We start from the raw sequence: 22,313 nt of genomic DNA on the forward strand, positions 1-22,313 counted from the left end.
TTGTTTCTTGTGATATTTTACAGATTTTTCAGCCCCAGCACTGAATCTCATTTCCTTTCTACATAAAACTTCCTCTTTTGTGTTCCTTGTTTTAGTGAACGGAATCACTGCCGGTCTTGTTATGCATGCCAGGGGCCCAGTGACCACTTACTTAGACTACATCTTGCTAACTCATCGAATGTAATCCATTAGTACTTTTGAGTCTACTCAATCAACTTCCTAAATATCTCTCATATTTGACCCTTCCTTATAGTCACCATATTTCAGAATCTGATTATGCCTTTCCTAGATAACCTAACTGATCTCATCAACTTCAGGTGCACTGCCCCTAATCCATATTGCAGGTAACTTCCATTTAAATTGAAATGTTATTCTTTGTCTCTCTTCACATATAGATATATTTTTAGATAGATAGATAGATAGATATAGGATATAGATATATATAGGATATATATATCTCCTTTATAATTTTCAAATGACTAGGGTTTACTTTTCATAATTTTTAAGTATAGTTGGTATGTAATATTATATTAGCTATACTAGTTTCATGTGTACAATATAGTGATTTAACATTTTTATACCTCACCATGTTATAACCCCACTAATTCTAGTAATCACCAGTCACAATGCAAACTTATCACAATATTATTAGCTATATTCCTGTTCACCTTTTCTCTTTTTTATTTAAATTGTATTTTATTGTTTATGCTGTTAAAGTTGTCCCACAGTATATTGGATGCTTTGGTACTCTTCTTCCTTCATCTCCCATTACTTCTCAGCCTCCTAAAAAAGTTACTGGTGTTGCTCAAAAATACTGTGCTAACTCATCGGTCTACTCTTTTGCACATGCTGTTTACAGCATGTTCTCTCTCTTTTCCTTCTGGTGAACTCTGACATCTTGAAGACACAAACACCATCTCCTTCATGAAGCCTTAATTAATGTCCTCCTCCAGGTCCTTTATCCCATTGACTTCCATATTTTATACTACTTATGGCATTATTACTTTCTGCTTCCAATTTGTCTTTTGCACATGTGTAATGGGGAGGAAAGAAGAAGAGTATCTGTATAACATTTCAAGGAATTTTCTAAAGTCAAATTGCCTCTGTTCAAATCCTTGCTAGCTGATGTGAAAATTATTTAAATTACACATCAATGTTCTTGTCTATAATAATCGTACATGAGTCTGGATTATGTTGAGCTTCATATAAAATAATTGAAGGGGTTTCTAACACAGTGGCTGACACATAAAAATATTCAATAAATGTTAATTAGTAGATGTCATACAAACACCACACAGGCACGTACCTGACACACAATTGCTTGTTGAATGACTGAAATATGAATGAATAAATCGTGAATGATATTGTTATGGTTGACCTTTCTGCTTTCTATATGTTCCAAGTTGCCCTTGTTTGGTCAGGGATAGTAACTGTCTTTTACAGAAGTCTTTCTTAAACCGTACTATCTTTATCACTGGACACACACACACATACTTTAGGTGTTAAATATATAAGCACTTCTTAAATTTCAATAGCTACATATTTATTTTCAGGCATTTTGGGAAAATATAACTAGCACACAAAAGCTATGATTTCATAGATATTTTTGCTTAGGGCAAGTCTAAAGAGGTCATATAAGTTAAAATAAAAATGTATCTATTTAAATAAAACCTAATTATATGTAATATAAGTAGTACATACATATGACAAAATTGCAAGTTTTGGGCAACTAAGTTATTGACTTTCTGTTTGTATTGTTAGGTTTCTTTGTACAAATTCAAATCTTTGTTATTAATATTATTATTATTAGTTCCAAAGCTTTTTTTTCTTTCTGTATTATATTTTATGCTGCTTTTTCCTGTGAGCAGATTCCTATATCTTTTTTTTTTTCCTCTTTAGTGTTTTCCTCTACCATTGGTTTCTCCTTATTTTGGTCCTTCGTTTTGTCCACTCCGTACTCTGCTGCTGTTGCGACCATGGCCTCTCCACGTGCACGTTTTCCTGCCCTGTGCCGGCTGGTCGGCACGGTCCCGAGGCTTTTCCTGAGTGACCCGCTCTGAGCATCTTTCTCTTAGGTCTCATACCCTCTTGGGGGGCCAAAGACATATCAAGAAGTTTTGTCAGAAACTCTCCATATTTCCAAGACCTTCTCTCACTAAAATACTTTACTCTGTCTTTTAAAAATACAGTACTTTAAATAATGATATGCACATAATTTTATTTTTGAAATGTATAATAACCCTACAGGAGACCTACTTATGAGTCATTATGACAAAGAGAAGTAAATAATCTTCATAAAAATTGTCTCTTTTAAAAGATTTTAGGAAACAATTAAATTCCACTAAGGAAGGATATTTAGTTTAATGTGAAAGATGTTTTTCTCATACAAATAACAGGTTTTGCCAGTTTTACATAGAAAATATTTTTTCCCCAAATGGACATCATTCAATAATGCTTGATTCCTAGGCCAATTTATAAATATTTCCTATTTCATTTGGGTTATATCAAATTATCTGAACAATTAAAAAGTAAAAAATAGTGCCTGGAACAATAGTTTTTTATAAAATCTGTAAGGCAAACAGAAAGACACAAATAATCAACAACAAATAAAACACAAGGGATAGAGTTTAAATGGAAAGATTGCAAGAAAATAAAAATATAAGTGGGGAAGTCATTGGAATGGTCTTCAATACACTTGATTTTTTTCTTTCTGAATAATTTCCATTAATTCAAATACTCCTTATTCCATGTTTTCCTATGTGTACTTCCTGCAGGTATTTAGAGCAGGCTAATGTAGCTGGGCTTGCTGATCAAAGGGGAAGAGCTCAGAGGCTTGGCTAGAGAGTAAGAGACAGCTAGGTCATGCACGGCCTTACTGATCAACACAGAAAGAAGCCGTTGAAGGGCAGCATCAGAGATGTTGTTTTAAAAAACCACTTTGGCTCTAATATGGAGGATAGCTAACGCGAATGTAGAAACCAGTTAGGACAGTCAGTGAGGAGGTTTTGCTCCATAGATGAGATTATGGTAATTTAAACTATCGTGGCAGCTGTAGACTACAGAGAGAAAGTGAGTTTTAGAATGGTTGGATAAGGGAGTAAATGGAAGGATAATGGCAATGTGAAGGATGACTACCTCTCGCTCTCTGGCTTATGCAACTCCATCAGCGGTAGTTTCATTTACCGATACAGGAAATAATGGGAGAGGAGAGGTTTTGAGGTTCCATTTTGTAAAAACTGACTTGAAAGTATTTTTGAGACTTTTCAAGCTTTGCGAACTTTTGCAAGTTGCTCTACTCAAAGCTTGGTTTATTTATCTCCAAAATGAAGTGTTTATACTAAAAGACCTAATCATGTAGCTACTGGAATTGCAATGCTATTATTGTGATTTAAATTGCGTGTGAGTGTAGGGAAAAGCAGAAGCTTGAATACTTGATAAGTATTTAAATAACCTGGATTGAAAAGGAAAGAGATGAAAAGACGTGTAGGAAAAGAAAAGGTATGATGAAACTATAATTTGAAGAACAGTAATATGACAGCTGGACTGAAGCAAGAGAGAAATTAGCAGACGGAAAATCAGAGGAGACCAACAGGTCGATGAAGGCCTAAATAGTCGTAGGGACTTTGGAAAAAGGAAAATTAAAGTCTTAGATAGTATGTAGTGGGAATTAGTTGTGTTTGGAAACATAAATAAGAAAATTTAAAAAGAGAAAAACAACTCTGTTTTTCAGGCTTTGAAGATGAAGATGGAGACACAAGAACACCTTTAGGGGATATATTGGGTGACTTGAGATGATCAATTTTTCTGACATGCTGACTGTGTCATATTTTAAAAAGTAATTTGCTTTCTTTTTAAGGACAGTAAGCATTCAATAATAGAAGGAGTAGATGCACTTTAAAAGTATTATGAACTCATATTTAATAAGTATATGCAGAGATTCATTTTAAAAATTAGAGAAAATACTAAAAATAATTTCTGTAACTTGTTCTGAAAGTTTTGTATTCACTCTCTGATTTCATTTTCAGCTCCGTGCGGTGGCCACTTTTCAGCTCCCAGTGGACTGATTCTTTCACCAGGGTGGCCCGGGTACTACAAAGACTCTTTGAACTGTGAGTGGGTGATTGAAGCTGAGCCTGGACACTCTATCAAAATTACATTTGAAAGGTCTCTGGAAAAATTCATTTTTATCTTAAAAATATTATCTAAAGGAAGAGTTGATTTTTCCATTTTATTTACCAAATAAGTGTATAATTTTCTGCAATAAATATTTTTTATGCCTTGTTTGCCCCTTTTAACATTTCAGTCTGTTTTCAAGTTATTTTTCTGTTTGTTTCATGCTATATCAATACTATTGAGATATATAAGGTGGACCTTTTAGCTTTAAATATATATGCATTATACTGAGAAATGAATATGTGACCTTTAAATTAATGACCTAATTGTCCTATATTTTGAAGGTCTTGTGAATTCTGCTGTGCCAGGTTTCAACAAAGGCGCTGTAAATACATTCAAATCAGTATCTGCTATAGCCTAAGACAGTTATTCACACTACCCATATCCCTACACTTACAAGGCTTTCAGAAAAATGACTATCAAATTAATGTGTATTAATTACTGGTTAATTGTGTCTTTCCTAGGAAATTAGTATTACTAATTTTGAATTAGTATTATAAATTATCTGTAAGGTAAATGATTGTGATATAAATGACTACAAGAATGAAGCCTCTGATCTGTGATTGGATTGCTTTTCAGAAATCCAAATAAGAGTATCCGTATAATTTCCCAATTATATTGTTGACTCCATTTCATTACACCTTTCTTTAAAAAAAAAGAGAAAGAAACCTCCTTAAGCATTGCATTCACATAGAAAGCATATAAATATATAAATACAGTAGAATTATACTCTGACGATTGATTTTGACAAACATACACACACAATAAGCCCATAAGATTCTTGAGTTGCAGCTATTTGATGGGAAAATTATTGAAATGTCTTTCATTTCTTCTTTCCTAAGACCCTTAAAATATATGAAATTTTGCTTTAAGGCCGCCTACACTCCATGTGCTTTGTTAGATAATTGGTTCCTTAACATAATCCACATCTTAAACAGCTGTCACCTGGTTTGTAGGATCTCGGTAGCAAAGCACAGAGCCAGGGACTGCATTAAGTTAGCAAGTAAATGAGAGTTTAATCCATTAGGGTAGTGGCATGAAATAGTCACATTGATATCAGATAGATGAAATCATCTATCATTTCCTTGTTTAGTGATCCTTAGTATCTTGGTGCTTTGTTTTCCCCTTAAAATTGTTTAAGAAACAAGTTATCTCTGAAGAATATAGTAAGAATTATGTTCCTGAAAAACCTTATTTCCTTTTGAGTTCCAGCCAAGCTCCTGTAAAGAGACTGCCAACTCTTTAATAGCCCCTCTCATTCTGAGAATATTTTTAATAGAATTTGGTTCCAAATAATGAATTGTACTCTTTACATAGTTACGTCACTTGCTTTCTAGTACTGTAAACAAGCAAAACAGAGGTTCGACTGCCTGATGCCACGAAAGCCAGACTCGTGAGGCAGGTGCTGGTACAATAGGAAAGAGGTTTTATTCAGGTGCTGTACAACCGGGGATAATGGTGGACTCCTGCCTCAGAAACCATCTCAATCTTCCTGCCCTAGCCCGAGGCCCATATAGGGTTAGGGAGGAAGGACTTTTTTCCATCCAATTAGTTTTATAGCTTTTGGCATGCTCAGTGTAAGAACCTCCCCCTGCCTCTATCTTGGCCAATGAGGGTGACTCCCTAGGGCTCCACCTGACTGTGTAGAGTACCAGTACTCATGAATAACTAAAATTAATTATGTTAAAAATGGAATTTTAAAGTATCAGAGAGTATAATTGAGATGGTGTTATAGCTATCTTTATTTAATATAATGAAGATGGTGGCATAGCTTTTTTAAAAAAATTTTTTCCTATATTGTCTGGTGTAGATGGGTTAGAATTAATCTATTGGGAAAAAACAAAACAAAACTAAGAAACATTACAAACATAGCAGCCATTGAAACAAACAATGAAGCTTCTTCAGATTGTCTCAAGTAGTTTAAGTCAATGAAATCTTCAGAAATATAATTGTGTGTCAAGTACAGAGTAACAATAATGCCAGTGAACATATGTGGTGTTTTTTTTTAGCATTTATCTCTTTATAACATAATCAAACACTGTTAACAAGTCTTATCCTTAAATCCACAGAGAAATTTTTGCTTTCTGTCTTCCCAGTTCCTAAATTTTCTCAATATTTGGCAGCTCCTAACTGAACGTGTTTTATTGTACTATTAATTATGCCAAGCCTGTTTCTTTCTCATTCTCTTCTATTTTTTCCCGCCTCAACTACAATACTTGACCACAAGCAGTCAGTGTCAGCCTTCCAGAGAGCATTCTTTTTCTTTTTTTTTTAATTTATGAGGGCTAACACACTATGGTCAGAACAGGTTTGAATTAATACCAAGAATGTTTTTAAAAGATAACAAATAACTGGTAAAATTAGATCCAGCTTCATTGTTAAATATCATCATGTGGTTTTATAACAATAAATTTGATAACATCATGAACAAATGAACATTAGATGGAGACCATTCATGAGAAATTTAAACAGCAACTTTAAAACCTGAGATGAAATTCAAATTATTGTGTAACCCTATTCCATTTCCTTTGTTAGCGTAATATGTTTTTATAGTTCTTTAGGGAAAATTTGTGATGATTTTCTATATAATGCTTCACTCCTATTGAACAATGTTCTCTATATCACCAGCTAATGGTTCTATTCTATTAAGAATTAAGTCACTTTATGTTTCAGTTCAAAGTAATCCCTGACTCTTCTGTGCATTTTTATTGGGTTATTATCAGCTGACTAGCTATCAAAGTGAAACTCCAATTTAAATACTACAATAGGTGGACTACTAAACAACTGAATACAGGATTCATAATGCACAATTGTCTGATTTTGCGCTCTTGTACAAATGATTGTGTTCCTATACTTTTCCTATCCTATGTTATATTATTGAAAAAATTATTTTGAACAAATACAATATATTCCAGGTTTCAAAATAAAAAGTAAGATAAACTTATGAAATCCATTCATTTTACTAAGTGTTGCTTAACAGAATGTAACAGTGGTACATATTGAAAGGTATTTCAATTGTACTTTTTTCCCCCTTTTTTTGTTGTTCAGTTACAGTTGTCCCCATTTTTCCCCATTGCTCTCCCCTGCCCTACCCACTCCCCTCCACCACATTCAATCCTAGTCTTTGTCCATGGGTCCTTCTTACATGCTCCTTGACCCTTTCCCTTCTTTTCCTCATTATCCCCCTGGTCACTATCAGTTTGTTTTTTATTTTCATGTCTGTGGTTCTATTTTGCTCACTTGATTGTTTTGTTGATTAGGTTCCACTTATAGGTGAGATCATATGGTATTTGTCTTTCACCACCTGGCTTATTTCACTTAACATAATATTTTCCAGTTCTATCCATGCTGTCATGAAGGGCAGGAGCTCTTCTTTCCTTCTGCAGTATTCCATCATGTAAATGTACCCCAGTTTTTTGATCCATTTGTTTACTGATGGGCACTTAGGCTGTTTCCAGCAATTGGCTATTGTAAATTGTGCTGCTTTGAACATTTGGTGCATAGGTTCTTTTCAATTGGTGTTTCATGATTCTTAGAGTATAATCCCAGCAGTGGAATGGAAAGGTCAAAAGGCAGTTCCATTTTTAGTTTTTTGAGGAAATTCCATACTGTTTTCCACAGTGGCTGCACCAGTCTGCATTCTCACCAACAGTGCACTAGGGTTCCCTTTTCTCCACATCCTCACCTGCACTTGTTGTTTGTTGATTTGTTTATGATGGACATTCTGACTGGTGTGAAGTGGTATCTCATCATGGTTTTGATTTGCATCTCTCTGATGGTTAGTGATGCTGAGCATTCTTTCATATATTCTGGGTCCCCTGTATGTCCTCCTTGGAGAAATGCCTGTTCAAGTCCTTTGCACCTTGTTTAATTGGATTATTTGTCTTCTTGGTGTTGAGTTGTGTGAGTTCTTTATATCTTTTAGAGATCAAACCCTTGTCCTATGTATCATTGGCAAATATATTTTCCCATACAACAAATAGTATTGGAAGAACTAGATAGCTACATATAAAAAAATGAAACTCGACCACCAACTTACACCATATACAAAAATAAACTCAAGATGAATAAAAGACTTAAATATAAGTCATGCCATCAATTGTACTTCTTACATAGCTTTAAATTACACACTTAATTTTGACCACTTACATGCCATGTTCAAAATCACATCAGAGATCTTACAATGAAATGAAGTTTCTAATTTTTAAAGTTCCCATTTGGTTTGTTTTCACTAAGTACTGAATTTTATTTGTCTGATTCTGATTTTTTGAAAAATAATGTAGTTTAATCTTATAATCCTGAAAAGATTGGTAGATTTGGTAGTAAGAGTGATTATCTGAAAATAAGTAAACATTTCAACTGAAAATTATTTTCTGAAGTTTACTAGAGATACCTAGTTACCAAAAATGTTTTTGGAAAATACAATTTAAAGGGATAAAAATGCATGATTAAAATTTCATTTTCCAAGTTAGTGAGTGCTTTTTCATCAAGTTGCTAACAGCCCTAGAGAAATGAAAGATAATTTGGTCATTAAAATACATTGATTCATCCATTTATATTTATCCAATAAGTATTCATTGCAGGTCAGCAACATGCAAAACATTGACAAAACAAACACTATCTGACCTCATGAACTTTATAGATTCTTAAATGAGACAGTTATTAAACAAGCAAACATAATTGTGATTAATGTCACAAAAGGCACGGTACATTGTGGCAATATAGTAAGGTAACTAACCCATATTGCGAGGTTAGGGAAAGTCTTCCTAGGGCATAGTTAAGCTGAATGCTATAAGACCTGTAGGAAAACCTTGGCGAAGGTAGGAAGAGAATTTCTTGGGCTGCATCATCATCGTGGGCAAGGGAGTAAGATGCAGTTTTCCATGATTCCACATGAAGTTTTTCACAGCTAAGATTTCTGATCCAGATTTAGAATACGGTATAATCTTGAAGTACAAGGAAGGAATGCAAAATGCTCTTTTATCAGTGTGTTAGGAATGTTAAAAGTAGCTCTGTGTTGGTTGCAATGTATAAAATAATTGTATCTTAAATAAATTTTAAAATGATAGGAGCAACAACAAGCACAAATTCAACAATAAAAGCATCCATCATAGAATAGTGGTCAGGAACTGAGATGCTTGGGTTTGAGACTCAGCTCTGTCATTTAAGAAAATGCAATTCCAGTGAAGTCCTGCAGGCAGGGGTCTCCTACCCTCAAAGTGCACATAATAATAGGAGCTCATTTATGGGATTAGTGGGAGGATTAGATAAGCTAATGTAAATACAGTATTTAGCAGAGCTTCATTTACTTAGTAAACATCAACCACATCATCATTATTATTACCTACCTGTAATTAGAACCACTGTTTTTAAATAAAAACTATATAAAAATTCAGTGCCTTTTAATGTTCAAAACATGTCATATTCAAAACCACTATATAAAGCAAAGTTCAGATTATACATATATATACACATATGTGTGTGTGTACACACAGTTAATGAACGTCTGATACTCTGATTGAAGATAAATATAAATCATGTAGTTTTTCATAGAAACAAAGACAAAAGAAAAGTAAATCCAAAAAATATGCCTCATTAGTGAAAAGGCCATTTATTTACTGAGGACAGTTCATAATATTTGAAAGGAATATTACTTATAAACCACACATATAAACACATACCTTTTTAATGATAATTCTTAGGAATAAGAGTTTGTAACTTTGGTATTTGCAAATGATGAGATCTTAAGTAATATATATTAGACAAGGTAAAGCAAATTACTCAACTGGTGAACATTTTAAATAGCAATTTAAATAGCAATCTAAGGAAAATAACCTAATTATTTTCCTATATAGTGTTATGCTAATAAATATGTTTCGCATGTGTCTCTGCATCTCAGGTTTCAGACTGAGCTCAATTATGATGTCCTGGAAGTTCATGATGGGCCAAATCTTCTGTCACCCTTGCTTGGGTCTTACAATGGCACACAAGTGCCCCAGTTTCTATTCAGCAGCAGTAACTTCATATACCTGCTGTTTACCACAGACAACAGCCGTTCTAATAATGGTTTCAAGATTCATTATGAAAGTAAGTGTTGCCAAAAATGTCTTTTGATTTTTCTATTCTCTTTTCCCTACGTTTGATTATACCATTGTATTGTTAAGAGAACTAAATTTATTCTTTTAAAAAATCAAAGGTCTTGTTGATGTATGAGAATGCTAATAGTTTACAAGTTGTGCATTTTAATAAATTCTGCAAAAGATTTTCTAACAATCTCTCTCTAATGTCCTTAGAAAGAAATACTAAGGAAATGCCAGAGGTAGCAAACAACAAAATGTTTAAAATAAGCTCACATGCTAGTTATCCGTGGACAGTCTGAGAAGCTAATAGGCAGTGAATGTCAGTGGAAGATGTGTATGAAGGTTGAGGAGTTCTTTTAGCAATTATTTCATAAGTTCAATGGTTCTTTTATATTTTACTCAATAATTGCACACATTTTCCATTTCAAATATTCAATTTTATTTTTTTGTTTAGAAGACTTTTAAATTTTTGGAATGAACAAAATTGTAAATTTAACAGTTATTTGTCAATAAGTTATATTATCAGTTTATCATGATCTTTTTGATTTTCCCAGTTTTGTAACATTATCATTTCCTTTTTTGGTTGTCAGTCAATCATCAAATATTTCTTCAGATTCATTCTGTAACTGGTGGGTGGGTACAGTACACTGGGGAATATACAAGAAACATATCGTCTTATTCATGTATCAGTTGGAAAGATAAGGAGGACAAATCAGAGGATTAACCTTATGATATTCCCTGACCTCTACTCTGAGTAATCTGAAAGAATTAAAATCACTTTTGATTAATTAAAAATGCTTGATCTTCCTTTTCCCATAATTTACATTTTGTGTGACCCCTTTAAACCCCCATTTACCTGATTTCGTAGATATCATTACAACATAAGAGTTTGAAATAAAGGAAAGTTATATGTCAGCTGGAGCATTAGAAGATAAAGATTTGAAAGAAAGTGGATCTGAGCTTGTCTGTTAAACATGAGACAGTTGTGTAAATTAAGGGGGGAAATTGAGGTTATTTGTGGCAGAGAAATAAAGCATAAAACTAATGAGGAGACTTATCTGCCTGGAAATGAAGAATGACTGTGGGGATGTAATGAACTTGGCACCATTAGCAGGAGGGTACAAGAGCAATGAAATAACAGGTTTTAGGGATGTACATACCCCAAATTGTATATAAAATAGATTAGAGATGGAAGACACTGGAATAAAGGCCACACATTATGGTTTGTGTTACATACTGGTACTGATGAATGCTTTGGGTAGGGTAAGAGAGTGAATGACATTATGCTTTTCAATGGATTTCAGACATATTTTTGGAAAGAATATTCTGAGAGGGACTCAAAATGAAAGGGGATTTCAAAACCTTGGTTGCCTAGAAGAATAATGATCATATTTAGACAAGGAGTATAACAGGTGAAAGTAATTGTGTTGAACATAAAGTTTCCTGATAAATTTTAGTTTCATATTAAAAACAACAGCATTGAAATGAAATAAATATGGTTGATATACTTAAAAGGTACACTCTACTTCTTTAAAATTGAACTTAATTTTTAGTATTTTGCTTAGCTTCATTTTAAAATTGGGTCACTAATACAAATAAATATTTTCTCATGTGAATGAGATTGGATATGATATATAAATTTTTAAATGCTAATTATTCTTTTTTGTAATATTTAATCAGTAGTTATTTATTGCCAAGTCTCCGTTCTAGGAACAGTAAGATAATTATTTATTCTACCCTATGCCCAGTTCTCAGCTGGGGGCACATTTGCACTCCAGAGGCCATTTGCGACACCTGGAGACATCCCTGATTGTCACGGCTGCAGGAATGCTATTGGCAATTAGCAGGTCAAGGCCAGGGATGCTGCTAAACATCCTGCAAGAAGAATACAGTTCCACAGCAAGGAATTATTCAGCCCCAAAAGTCAGCAGTGCCAACTTGGGAAACCATTTCTTATTAAAGGGAAAAGCATAGTCATGATACTGTCTCAGCTAAAGATTTTACATCTGAAGGGAGAGATACCCAAGCGCACTACAGGGGATTGAAAGTCCCGCCAAGTACTGTTTTATTTAGAAAGACACCGGTGTTCATGATTTCATACACAGCAACATGCCTCTACTCTTCTCTGTATATGCATTTTCTACCAAAATGGTAAACTTCCAATTTAAAAGTTGATTAAAACTTTAAAATCATTGTAAATCTTAAGTATAATATCAGTTGTGAGCAAGGGCTCCAGAGTTAGAGTCACCTAACTATCAAATGAAATTTTCATGATAAAACTAATTTCATAGGTGTCTTTTTATGACTAAATGAAGCAATTTTTAGTGTAGTCCCTGGAATATAATAAGCTCAAGAAACATTAATTAATGCTATGATTTATGTATATATATGTGTATATATATAAAATTTACAACAACACAGAGCTTGATAATTATATGTTTTCATAGAGATTTTACATAACTAAATGACCTGAATTTGGTCTTTGTGGGGATGCCAAAGGAAACAACAAAACACATTTGTTAAATAAATTGTTTTTTTTTAATAAAGCTCAGAGCACATTGATTTATTAGTGAAAATCATCATCCACAATTGTTCAAAGATAAAAATTTCAGCAAACCTGATTCCCATCAAGCTTACTTTTTGTCACATCCCCTCCGTTTCCCAGGCGTTACAGTGAACACTTACTCTTGCCTGGACCCTGGCATACCTGTACACGGCCGTCGCTATGGTCAGGATTTCTCCATCGGCTCTACTGTTTCATTTAGCTGTGATCCAGGATATAGGCTGAGCCATGAAGAGCCCCTTCTATGTGAAAAAAACCACTGGTGGAGTCATCCGCTCCCAACCTGTGATGGTAAGAATTCATTCAACATGCAAAATAAACTGAGTTATAAACCAAAAAAGAAATCAATGTAATCTTTATAAAGGGTGATATTTAACATAACTAAAAATAGTTGATATTCTTAAATGAAATCTTGACTTTTGGCAATTTTATATGATCAAACCATCAGTAAAGAAAAGCAAGAATGCATATCGATAACCAGCCAAACACACCCCACGCCCAAGGATGCTGTGTCTATTTTTTTAACGTGCCGAGGTAATCATTTTAGGTGCATATTGTGTGCTTGGACCTTTTGATGAAATAGCATTGAAAATGTCAAGTTGGTACTGGATGAATGCACTGAAGAGACAGAACATTTCCCTCCTGCTGTGGAAGGCAACGTGTACCAACTCAAATGCTACCTAGCTGCGCAACACACCGGCAGTACAGCCAGGCTGCCCTGTGGCGGCAAGTGGCTGGTTATGATGAATAGTATACCAGTGTCCTTTTTAGGTCTTTGTTTCCCTGGAGAATAAGTGAGAAGTGATTCATTTTTCAGGAAAGACACAGGGAAACACAGTGGAAGAGACTGCTTTCCCTAAGACTGGGAGGTGCTTTCATACCTGCTTTATCAAAAAAGCACCCACAATGTAAATCTGTGCACTGTTTAGCTCTGGGCCTTAATTTGTATTTATAACACTAGTTTCTGCTTCTATACTTATTTTTTTCTAAATGAAAGATCACATTCTTCATTTTATAATTACATTTCAAGTACTGTCAGTGCTATCATTATTTAGTAACAGCGTTGGTCCAATTTGTTTTTATAACAGGGTTTGAAAAAGTCATCAGCACATCCCCCAGTATTTGGTACAGTACCGTTCGTAGTAGCCGACATTCTTGTGATAAGTGACAGAAACTCAATTCTTACTGGTTTTAAAACATAAAAGCAGAATTTGTTGTACAACTACTCAAATCTTAGAAAAGGTCTCGGCGGTGTACTTATCATAAGTAATTATGATCATGAGTTCAAAACTTTTTTAAGATCTCTCTATTTTCCTAGGTGTTTCTCTGTATATTCACAAAATCATTTTTTTTTTTGTGCTTTTCGTTGAATTTTTTTGGTGATATTAGTTAAGGAGATTATACAGATTTCAGGTGCACACTTCTTTACAATGTCTTTTCTACACTCTGTATGTATTCACCACCCCAAGTCAAGTCTCCTTCATCACCACAATTCCTTGCAATTGCAGCCAGGCTTTCTAGGCACAGGAGACAGGCGGGGAAGATTGCACTCTCAGGGAGTTGGAAATGTGTATGTAGCCTCGTATTATCAGAGAAGAATGAGAGTTTTTCTTTGTTCTTCCAAGTAGAAAAATCCCAGGAAAGGTCTCTGACCAGTCTGTTCCCAGACCAGCTACTATAGTAAAAGAGAAGCGTCCACTTCGGTTGGACTTGTCCAGGCCATGTGTCCATCTGTTCCTAAGGTTGAGACAAATGATAGCAGTATAAAGATACTATGTTTGCCAGGCTCTGGTAAAGCCATATGGTTGGCAAGAGTAAATTCACCAAGGTGGAAAAGTATGAAGGTAATGTCATCAGGAGAATCAGGGATAAAAATAATACCTAAGTATACCAACGTGCTTAAACTTGATTAAAAATAAAAGTGAATTCCCAATTCACAACACAGACCCTCATCTCCTGTTGTCATCACGACCACCATCAACCTTAAACTTGGCCTCCAACTTTTTCGGTCAACCTCCATCCTTCACACTGAAGTTGTTTCATGTTATACCCCATGTCAAAATACTTAATGGGTATTTGTTGCCTAAGGCTGGAAGTTCAAATTATTAATAATGGAATTCTGGTCTTTAACCACGTGGACTCCATCCTTTCCAGTTCTTTCTCCTTTCTGCTTGGTTTGATTCTTGGTCAGGGCACACACCTGGATTGGGGGCCAGGTCTTTGGTTGGGGCTGTACAAGAGGCAACCCATCCAGGTTTCTCTCTCTCTCTTTCTCCCTTCTCCTCTCTCTAAAAATAAATGTATCCTCCCTTCCATTCTAAATGATAGCTTTGCTGGATACAGTAATCTTGGACGTAGGTCCTTGCGTTTAATCTTGGGTAATGTAATTATGATGTGTCTTGTTGTGTTCCTCCTTGGGTCCAGCTTCTTTGGGACTCTCTGAGCTTCCTGGACTTCCCGGAAGTCTATTTCCTTTGCCAGATCGGGGAAGTTCTCCATTAAATGGAAGGGAGGATAAAGTGCTTCTCAGATAAGGTCAAGTTGAAGAGGCTCATCATCACCAAGCCCTTATTATACGAAATGTTAAAGGGAGTTACCTAAGAAAAAGATCAAAAATAGGAACAGTAAAAATGACAGCAAACTCACAGTTATTAACGACCACACATAAAACAAAAACGAGAGCAAACTAGGCAAACAACTAGAACATGAGGGTTGTCAATAAGGGAGTGGGAGGGGGAGAGGGGGGTAAAGGTACAGAGAATAAGTAGCATAGATGATAGGTGGAAAATAGACAGGGGGAGGGTAAAAATAGTGTAGGAAATGTAGAAGCCAAAGAACTTATAAGTATGACCCATGGACATGAACTATGGGGGGGGAATGTGGGAGGGAGGGGGGTGGGCAGGATGGAGTGGAGTGGGGGGGGAAATGGGACAACTGTAATAGCATAATCAATAAATATATTTAAAAAAAAATAAAATAAATAAATAAATGTAAAAATCTTAAAAAAAAAAAAAGAAGTAGCCTTCAAAATTTTAGTTTACTTCACTGTTTTAAAAATAATTCTATGAAGAATGACAAATATCCCATTAGGAATTTAAAAGAATTTTATATAATTAACAATTTGTTTTCTTAAATCTTAATAAAAGAGGGACCTGCTAAACAACTAATTATTCATGTACAATTTATGCAAATGTGGCTTATAATTAGAAATGTACAAGTATGTACTTCAAATTCAAATGTGGCAAGTTTAGCTATGCTCTTTTGGGGCCAGTATTAATTCTCAGAGGCTATTACATACCTTTCCCTTCTCTGGTGCCGCTGCAATGGGTGAAATGCTTCCTAGTATCGGAGGAGGTCTTTACACACTTCTGTTACTGCCGGGAAGTAGCTTAAGCTAAGAGAGTCAGACTCTTTCCATTTCAAGGGAGGAGACATGAAGTGTGTTGAGGCTCTGCCTTTCTCACTGTGATTTACAATATAATTGTATTTCTTTTTATTTTCAGCATTATGTGGAGGAGATGTTAGAGGGCCTAGTGGAACAATCTTATCACCTGGTTACCCGGAATTTTATCCAAATTCTCTGAATTGTACATGGACTGTTGATGTAACCCATGGAAAAGGTAATTTTCCTCATCCAATGATAATTGGGCTATCTTCTGACTTTTGATTGCATCTATTTTTACTTCATTGTCCTTTACAGTGTCATTTTGCATGAGCAAAAACAGATCAGTAGTAAAATATACTAAAACAATATTCAATTTGAGTAGCTGCAACGGAGGATTACGTTTCCTTTTCTATAGTATTATAATATGCACATGTTTTTACCAGAATGGTGATAAGAAAGCCTTAGTTTCTTTTGATGTGTCAAACTAATGTTATTTGGAATTTGCAAATCAAAGAAATCTCAGACAGGATGGCTTTTGTCTCTGGCATGGTTTTAAAAGAGGGTTAAAAGGTTGATTTCAAAAGTTCAAAAGTTTATATCAAAATGTATGAGGATGGTTGGAAGCGCTGAACCAACTGCAAAGCAAAAAGTACCTATGTAGATACACTAGATTGTTAAAATATTTATGATTGTATGCCATGATGAATATAATTATATTGTCACACCAATTTTTAACCATTCTAGGAGTGTGCGTGTATTCAGTTTTCCACCAGAACTGCAGGTGCAGCTCGCATCACAGATCAGGGGTGTAAACCTGCACTCCGCGTACAGTAGACGCTAACAAATGCTCTTCAAGCAGAGAAATGAAAGGCCCCATGGCAGTACACAGGGCTCATTCGCACAACACAACCAAGACAGCAAATAAGCAATATAAGTGATTAAAGCAATAACAACAATGGGAAGATCGCCATCATAATATATCCACACAAAAATGGGTTAAAATTACCAGAAAATCTGCATGTGCTAATGTGTAAAAAAAGAGTGGATTTGTTCATTTAAAACCTACTTTGGAGAAGTAGTTTTTCTTTTAACTCTGTTGCTATACTGTTCTTATTATTTGTACTATTATATTGTACTTATTAATTTTACTATAGAAAAGTTTTTTTTAAATCCTAATGATGAAAAGATGGTGTTACAATTTTGAAAATTAAAGCTTGTGTTCAATACCTTTGAATTCATTGTGTTTTCACAAATGGAGTTTTCCTTTATTAAAATTATATATTATTTTATCGAGGGTAAGAATTATATAAGGGTTGTTATAATAAAATTAATTATTGAGAAAAATGTAAAACTTAGTAATCTAGTATTGAAGAACAGGAACAAGGTAGGAGACTTTATAAACTGTTTTTTGTTTTTCTTCCTAACACAAGACACTTGGCTGGAAGTTGAGCGAAGTGTCCTATTATTCCCGTGCACAGTGGATTAAAGGAGTTTAAAATAAGCTTCTCTGTATTATATAAGAAAATGGACGGCTACATACTGCTTGCTATGTAAACAGAGGCTTAATTAGCACTTAAGGTTTTACATCTTCACAGGTTGCAAGTGTTAATTAAATCTGTATTTACATGGCAAGAAATGTAGATTTGGATTTCATTCTTTTAAGAGCCAAGCAAAGTGTGTTGGAAGTACAGCTATTCCAAAGTGAAGCCAAAGTTATGTGGCGTTGTCAGCATCTGGGGGCCTTGGGAACTCACAAGGAGGAAATCAAGACAGTTTCCCTCAAAGACAGTGCTTGGGAGAGACTTATTATTAGCTCAAAGGAGGGAGACAACACCAAAAAGAAGAAAGAAATTTCTGCTCTCGAAAAGGAAGTCTGGGGAGCTGTTTTACAGAGTTTTACGTGGGAAATACGAAGTCTGAGAAGGACATCTAAGCATGTAGAGGCAGGAATTCTGGCGCTTGCACAGTATAAGTACATGTTTATTCATGTGTCATGCGTCTCATTAGCATGTCGAATCTCCACCCAGGGCTGTGTTTTATACCTATGAGGGTTAAGATCATTCAGGAGTGACTCTGTGGCTTGTCAGGACCTGAAAGTCCCTTTGTCCCGTCCAGTAAAGCAGGTCACTGTGGCTACTGGCACAAATTTTGTATAGCTGCTGATTGGGTGCAGTTTACTGTAAAACTGAAGAAAATGCCAATCCTATCAGGAGAAGATCAGCCTGTGTCAAAGGATAATCTCTTAAAGTCGAGAGAAGTTGTCAAGGTAGTATAGTCTAACCTTTCTCCCAGCATACCAGTTTCTACAGCGTTCCAGAAACACGATGAACTGACCTGATATTGATACTTCTACTGATGGGGAAACTTGCTCAACTTCTTGGGAAAACTTGCTCAATGTGTGAATAGTTTTAATTGTTTGTCAGTTATTCTGTGCCTGTTATCCCTGTTCAGCTCCTTGAAGTTAGAAAATCAATCAGTTGATCAACACTAATCCCTGATCCAACCCGAAGTTCCTCAAATGCACCTAAGTCATCACTCTGTGGCTACCAAGTTTTTCATGTCCACTACCCCCAAACTGTTATCTGAGCCTTTTTTTTTTCAGACTGAAAACTCCCAGGTCCTTTCAATCTTTATAGTAAAATATTTTCATTATCACCACTATTTTAATTACTTTTCTCTGAATGTGTTCTAGCTTAGTGATATCCAGGGACACCAATATTCTAAAAGTGTGTTTTTCCAGAATGAAATGCAGTACGGCCATCATCTGACTGTATAAATTATTCCATTAATGAAGCCTCAGTTTGCTCTCATTAACTTTTTGGCTGCCATTTCATACTACTAATTTATAATGAGCTTGTAGTCAACAGATTCATCTTTTTAGATTATTGGAACTTTTTTAAAAAGATTTTATTTATCTATTTTTAGAGATGGGAAGGGAGGGAGACAGAGAGGGAGAGAAACATCAGTATGTGCTTGCCTCTCGCACGCTCCGTACCAGGGACCTGGTCCACAACCCCAGGCTTGTACCCTGACTGGGAATCGAACCAGTGACCCTTTGGTTCACAGGCCAGCACTCAATCCACTGAGCCATACCAGCCAGGGCTATTGGAACTTTAAAATATAGTGAATCCCTATTCCTAAAGCAGTTACACAATTGATTTTTTTTTTCTATCACTAACGCAGACTTTTCTATTTACGCCTATTATATTTGTCATATTATTTTGATCCAGAGTTCCTGTGAGATCATTTTGAAATAATTTTATTTTATTTATATTTATGTTATATAGTCAGAATTTTCTTGAATAATCACAACCATCAAGTCTTTAAGAAACATCAAGCATACCATCAGTGATCTGTGTACCACGTGACACTAAGTGAAGGTGTTTAAACATGCACAGCTGTTTGACTGTTTTACATTCATGTAAACACGGCGCCATTTAGCTACATTGTTCTGTATACATGATACCAGAAGATCTTTCCCTTAAACTCATTACAGAAATCGGGATGCTAATTATATGTAGCCTTCCGGAGATACTGAGGGAAAAAATCTACATAAAAACACTTAGACTCTTAGAGGTGGGATTATCCTTACTTAAATGAAGTGTAGTCCAATCCTTTGTTTAAGGTGGAATAAAGACATACACAGGAGTCAGTATGGCACCCTCAAAGTCATGGTTGGTGATGTGACAACTAACACCTAGATATTCATGATACTTTTACTTTATGCCCAAGTGTTTCATATATGTCTGCAACATAAATCTCCCTAATAGGGCTTCATGATTAATTGCTCTTAGGAGAAGATATCCTCATGTTGAAACCACTGACTTTTTCTTACTATTCCTCAAATAGCCATTGCTGTGTCTTCACCTGTCTGCTCTTGTTCCTGGACACTCTGCCCTAGGGCTGCTCCTCCACAAACTTTTCACTTTCCAAGGTCATGGCCTTCACTGCCTAATGTTGCCTTGTCACTGCTTGTGTTTTTAATTTATTTGTTTTGGTCTCATTTTCTATCTATTTTTTTAAACAAAGTGGACTCCAAAAATATTTAGCATTAAGAACTAAAATGTAAATGAATAATATTAAAGAATGTCACTTATCATACTCTGGTTTTGGAGATTTTGAATAAAGATTATTGTGAATTTTTTAGGTCAGTTAAGGAAAATAAAGCACTCGGGGAAAGATGAATGATACAATTGTCATATATTTCATTTGGGACCTTACCCATAGTATGGTATCTGTGTGTATTTAATCGTTAGTCTTTTCATGTGTTCTAGACAATGTCATTAAAAACTGACACGAGACCACAATGCAATGCCATGTCAAAATCACCAGAAAAAAAAAAAAACAGTCAAAACTTTCAAGTACTGGTGAGGATGCAGAGCAACCAATTTGGTGATAGAAATGTACATTGCACAGCCACTTTGTCAGACAGTCTGTAATATAGATTTATCTGACGGTCCAGTAACTTACCCAACAGATGTAAGCACATATGTTCTTCAAAAGACATACAGGAATACTGTGGTAGTACTGTCTACATTTGTGCTGAAATACAAACGTTGACCATCAAATATTGAAAAGATACATGAGGATGGTACATTCACATAATGAAATGCTCTAGCATACAACATTAAAATAAACAACTCACAGCTGAACACAAAAGCAGAGATGAATTTTCCATACCTAACGTTGAGTAAAGAACTCAGACCCAAAAGAGTGTGTGCTACATGAATCTATTATATGAACTACAGAAATATTTATGTAGTGCAGTTAAATTTGCCTGTGCCATTAGAAGTTGAGTAAGTGGTAGCTTTCGGCTCTCTGAAGTGACGGAAAAGTTGAATGAGGGGAGCTGTGGGTGTCGGTAGTGTGTCTGTTGACTATGGTGCATTGACAAAGGTGTGTTCAGTTCGTGACATTCAATGAGCACTTTTCAGTATATGATGTGCACAGGTTGAAGGGAGTGAAAAATAAATAGTCATTATATTCATATAACAAATACTTTTCCCTCTGCCTGCTTTATATCTCTCTTCTAAAGCAGAGTTAAGCATTTTTGGAAGTTGGGTGCTACGTTGTTTGAGGGGTTTCAGAAGGAATCGAAGGAAGCATGTAAAGTGTTCCACAGAAAGCTGTACTCCTATTATAAATAAAGAATATAAATGTTCCTTGAACTTTTCATAAAACATGGGTTATTTTTAAGGATTGATTTTTACATTTTCTTTCCAAGCAGTTTTCAAGACATGTCTCACTATATCTCTTATAAGGACGCTGATTTTAAAAAATAAAAAAGATACTATGGGAATACTTTATAGCAGTGCCCTCATTTTCAGAGAAATCAGTTACGAGGAGGGCCTGATTGATTTAGTTTGGCAACTCTCGTTCCTTGTTTTGTTAACTCTGTAAATCTAATCGTCCTCTTTTTCTGAACAGGTGTGCAGTTCAACTTTCACACCTTTCACCTGGAAGACCATCACGATTACTTACTGATCACAGAGAACGGGAGCTTCACCCGGCCGCTGGCTCGCCTGACCGGTTCCGAGCTTCCTCCGACCATCAACGCTGGTCTCTATGGAAATTTCAGGGCTCAGTTGCGCTTCATTTCAGATTTCTCAATATCCTACGAAGGATTCAATATTACATTCTCTGGTAAGAAAAGAGACACATAGTTTGAAATACCTCGAAGAAATAAAGTAATTTGCTAAGAAATCCACTAGAAGTACATTGTTACATATCTTTTTAAGTTATTCTCCTGTGGAATTCTAAAAGAGAGCAAAACTAGCTAAAATACCTAGTGAACTTAAAATGGAAATTCAACTATATATTTCAAAGTTGCAATTAGGATTAAAAATAAAATGTGAATTAAGCCAGTGGTATAGTTTTCAGTATCTTGAAAAAGAGATAGTTTACAGGCCAAGAATTAGATATACTTAATATATTCACTTGGAACGAGATGATCAAGAAATAAATTAATGTGGTACATGAATCTATGTACCATGTTATTTTAGAATGGCCTCATCTGTAGGCAACATTATGACTTGGATTATAGAAAACAAAACTTGTAAGATCGAAGTGAATAAAAAGTGTTTCCCATCAGTTAGGTTTCTACCGTCTACTT

The 22,313-nt window shown here is 35.1% G+C and overlaps 1 protein-coding gene across 2 annotated transcripts in view; it reads left to right on the forward strand.

Annotated features, from left to right (window-relative positions):
• Positions 1–22,313, forward strand: part of CSMD3 (CUB and Sushi multiple domains 3) — an 885,055-nt gene that overhangs the window by 535,005 nt on the left and 327,737 nt on the right. For both annotated transcript variants that reach the window (XM_024572155.3, XM_045181698.2), the window contains 5 exons: positions 4,026–4,164; positions 10,073–10,260; positions 12,919–13,107; positions 16,320–16,436; positions 21,629–21,844. In XM_024572155.3, the coding sequence (XP_024427923.2) occupies positions 4,026–4,164; positions 10,073–10,260; positions 12,919–13,107; positions 16,320–16,436; positions 21,629–21,844 (849 nt within the window). The remainder of the gene's footprint in view (positions 1–4,025; positions 4,165–10,072; positions 10,261–12,918; positions 13,108–16,319; positions 16,437–21,628; positions 21,845–22,313) is intronic.

The sequence above is a fragment of the Desmodus rotundus genome, chromosome 8 (assembly GCF_022682495.2).
Source record: "Desmodus rotundus isolate HL8 chromosome 8, HLdesRot8A.1, whole genome shotgun sequence".
In the NCBI taxonomy this organism is placed as follows: Eukaryota; Metazoa; Chordata; class Mammalia; order Chiroptera; family Phyllostomidae; genus Desmodus; species Desmodus rotundus.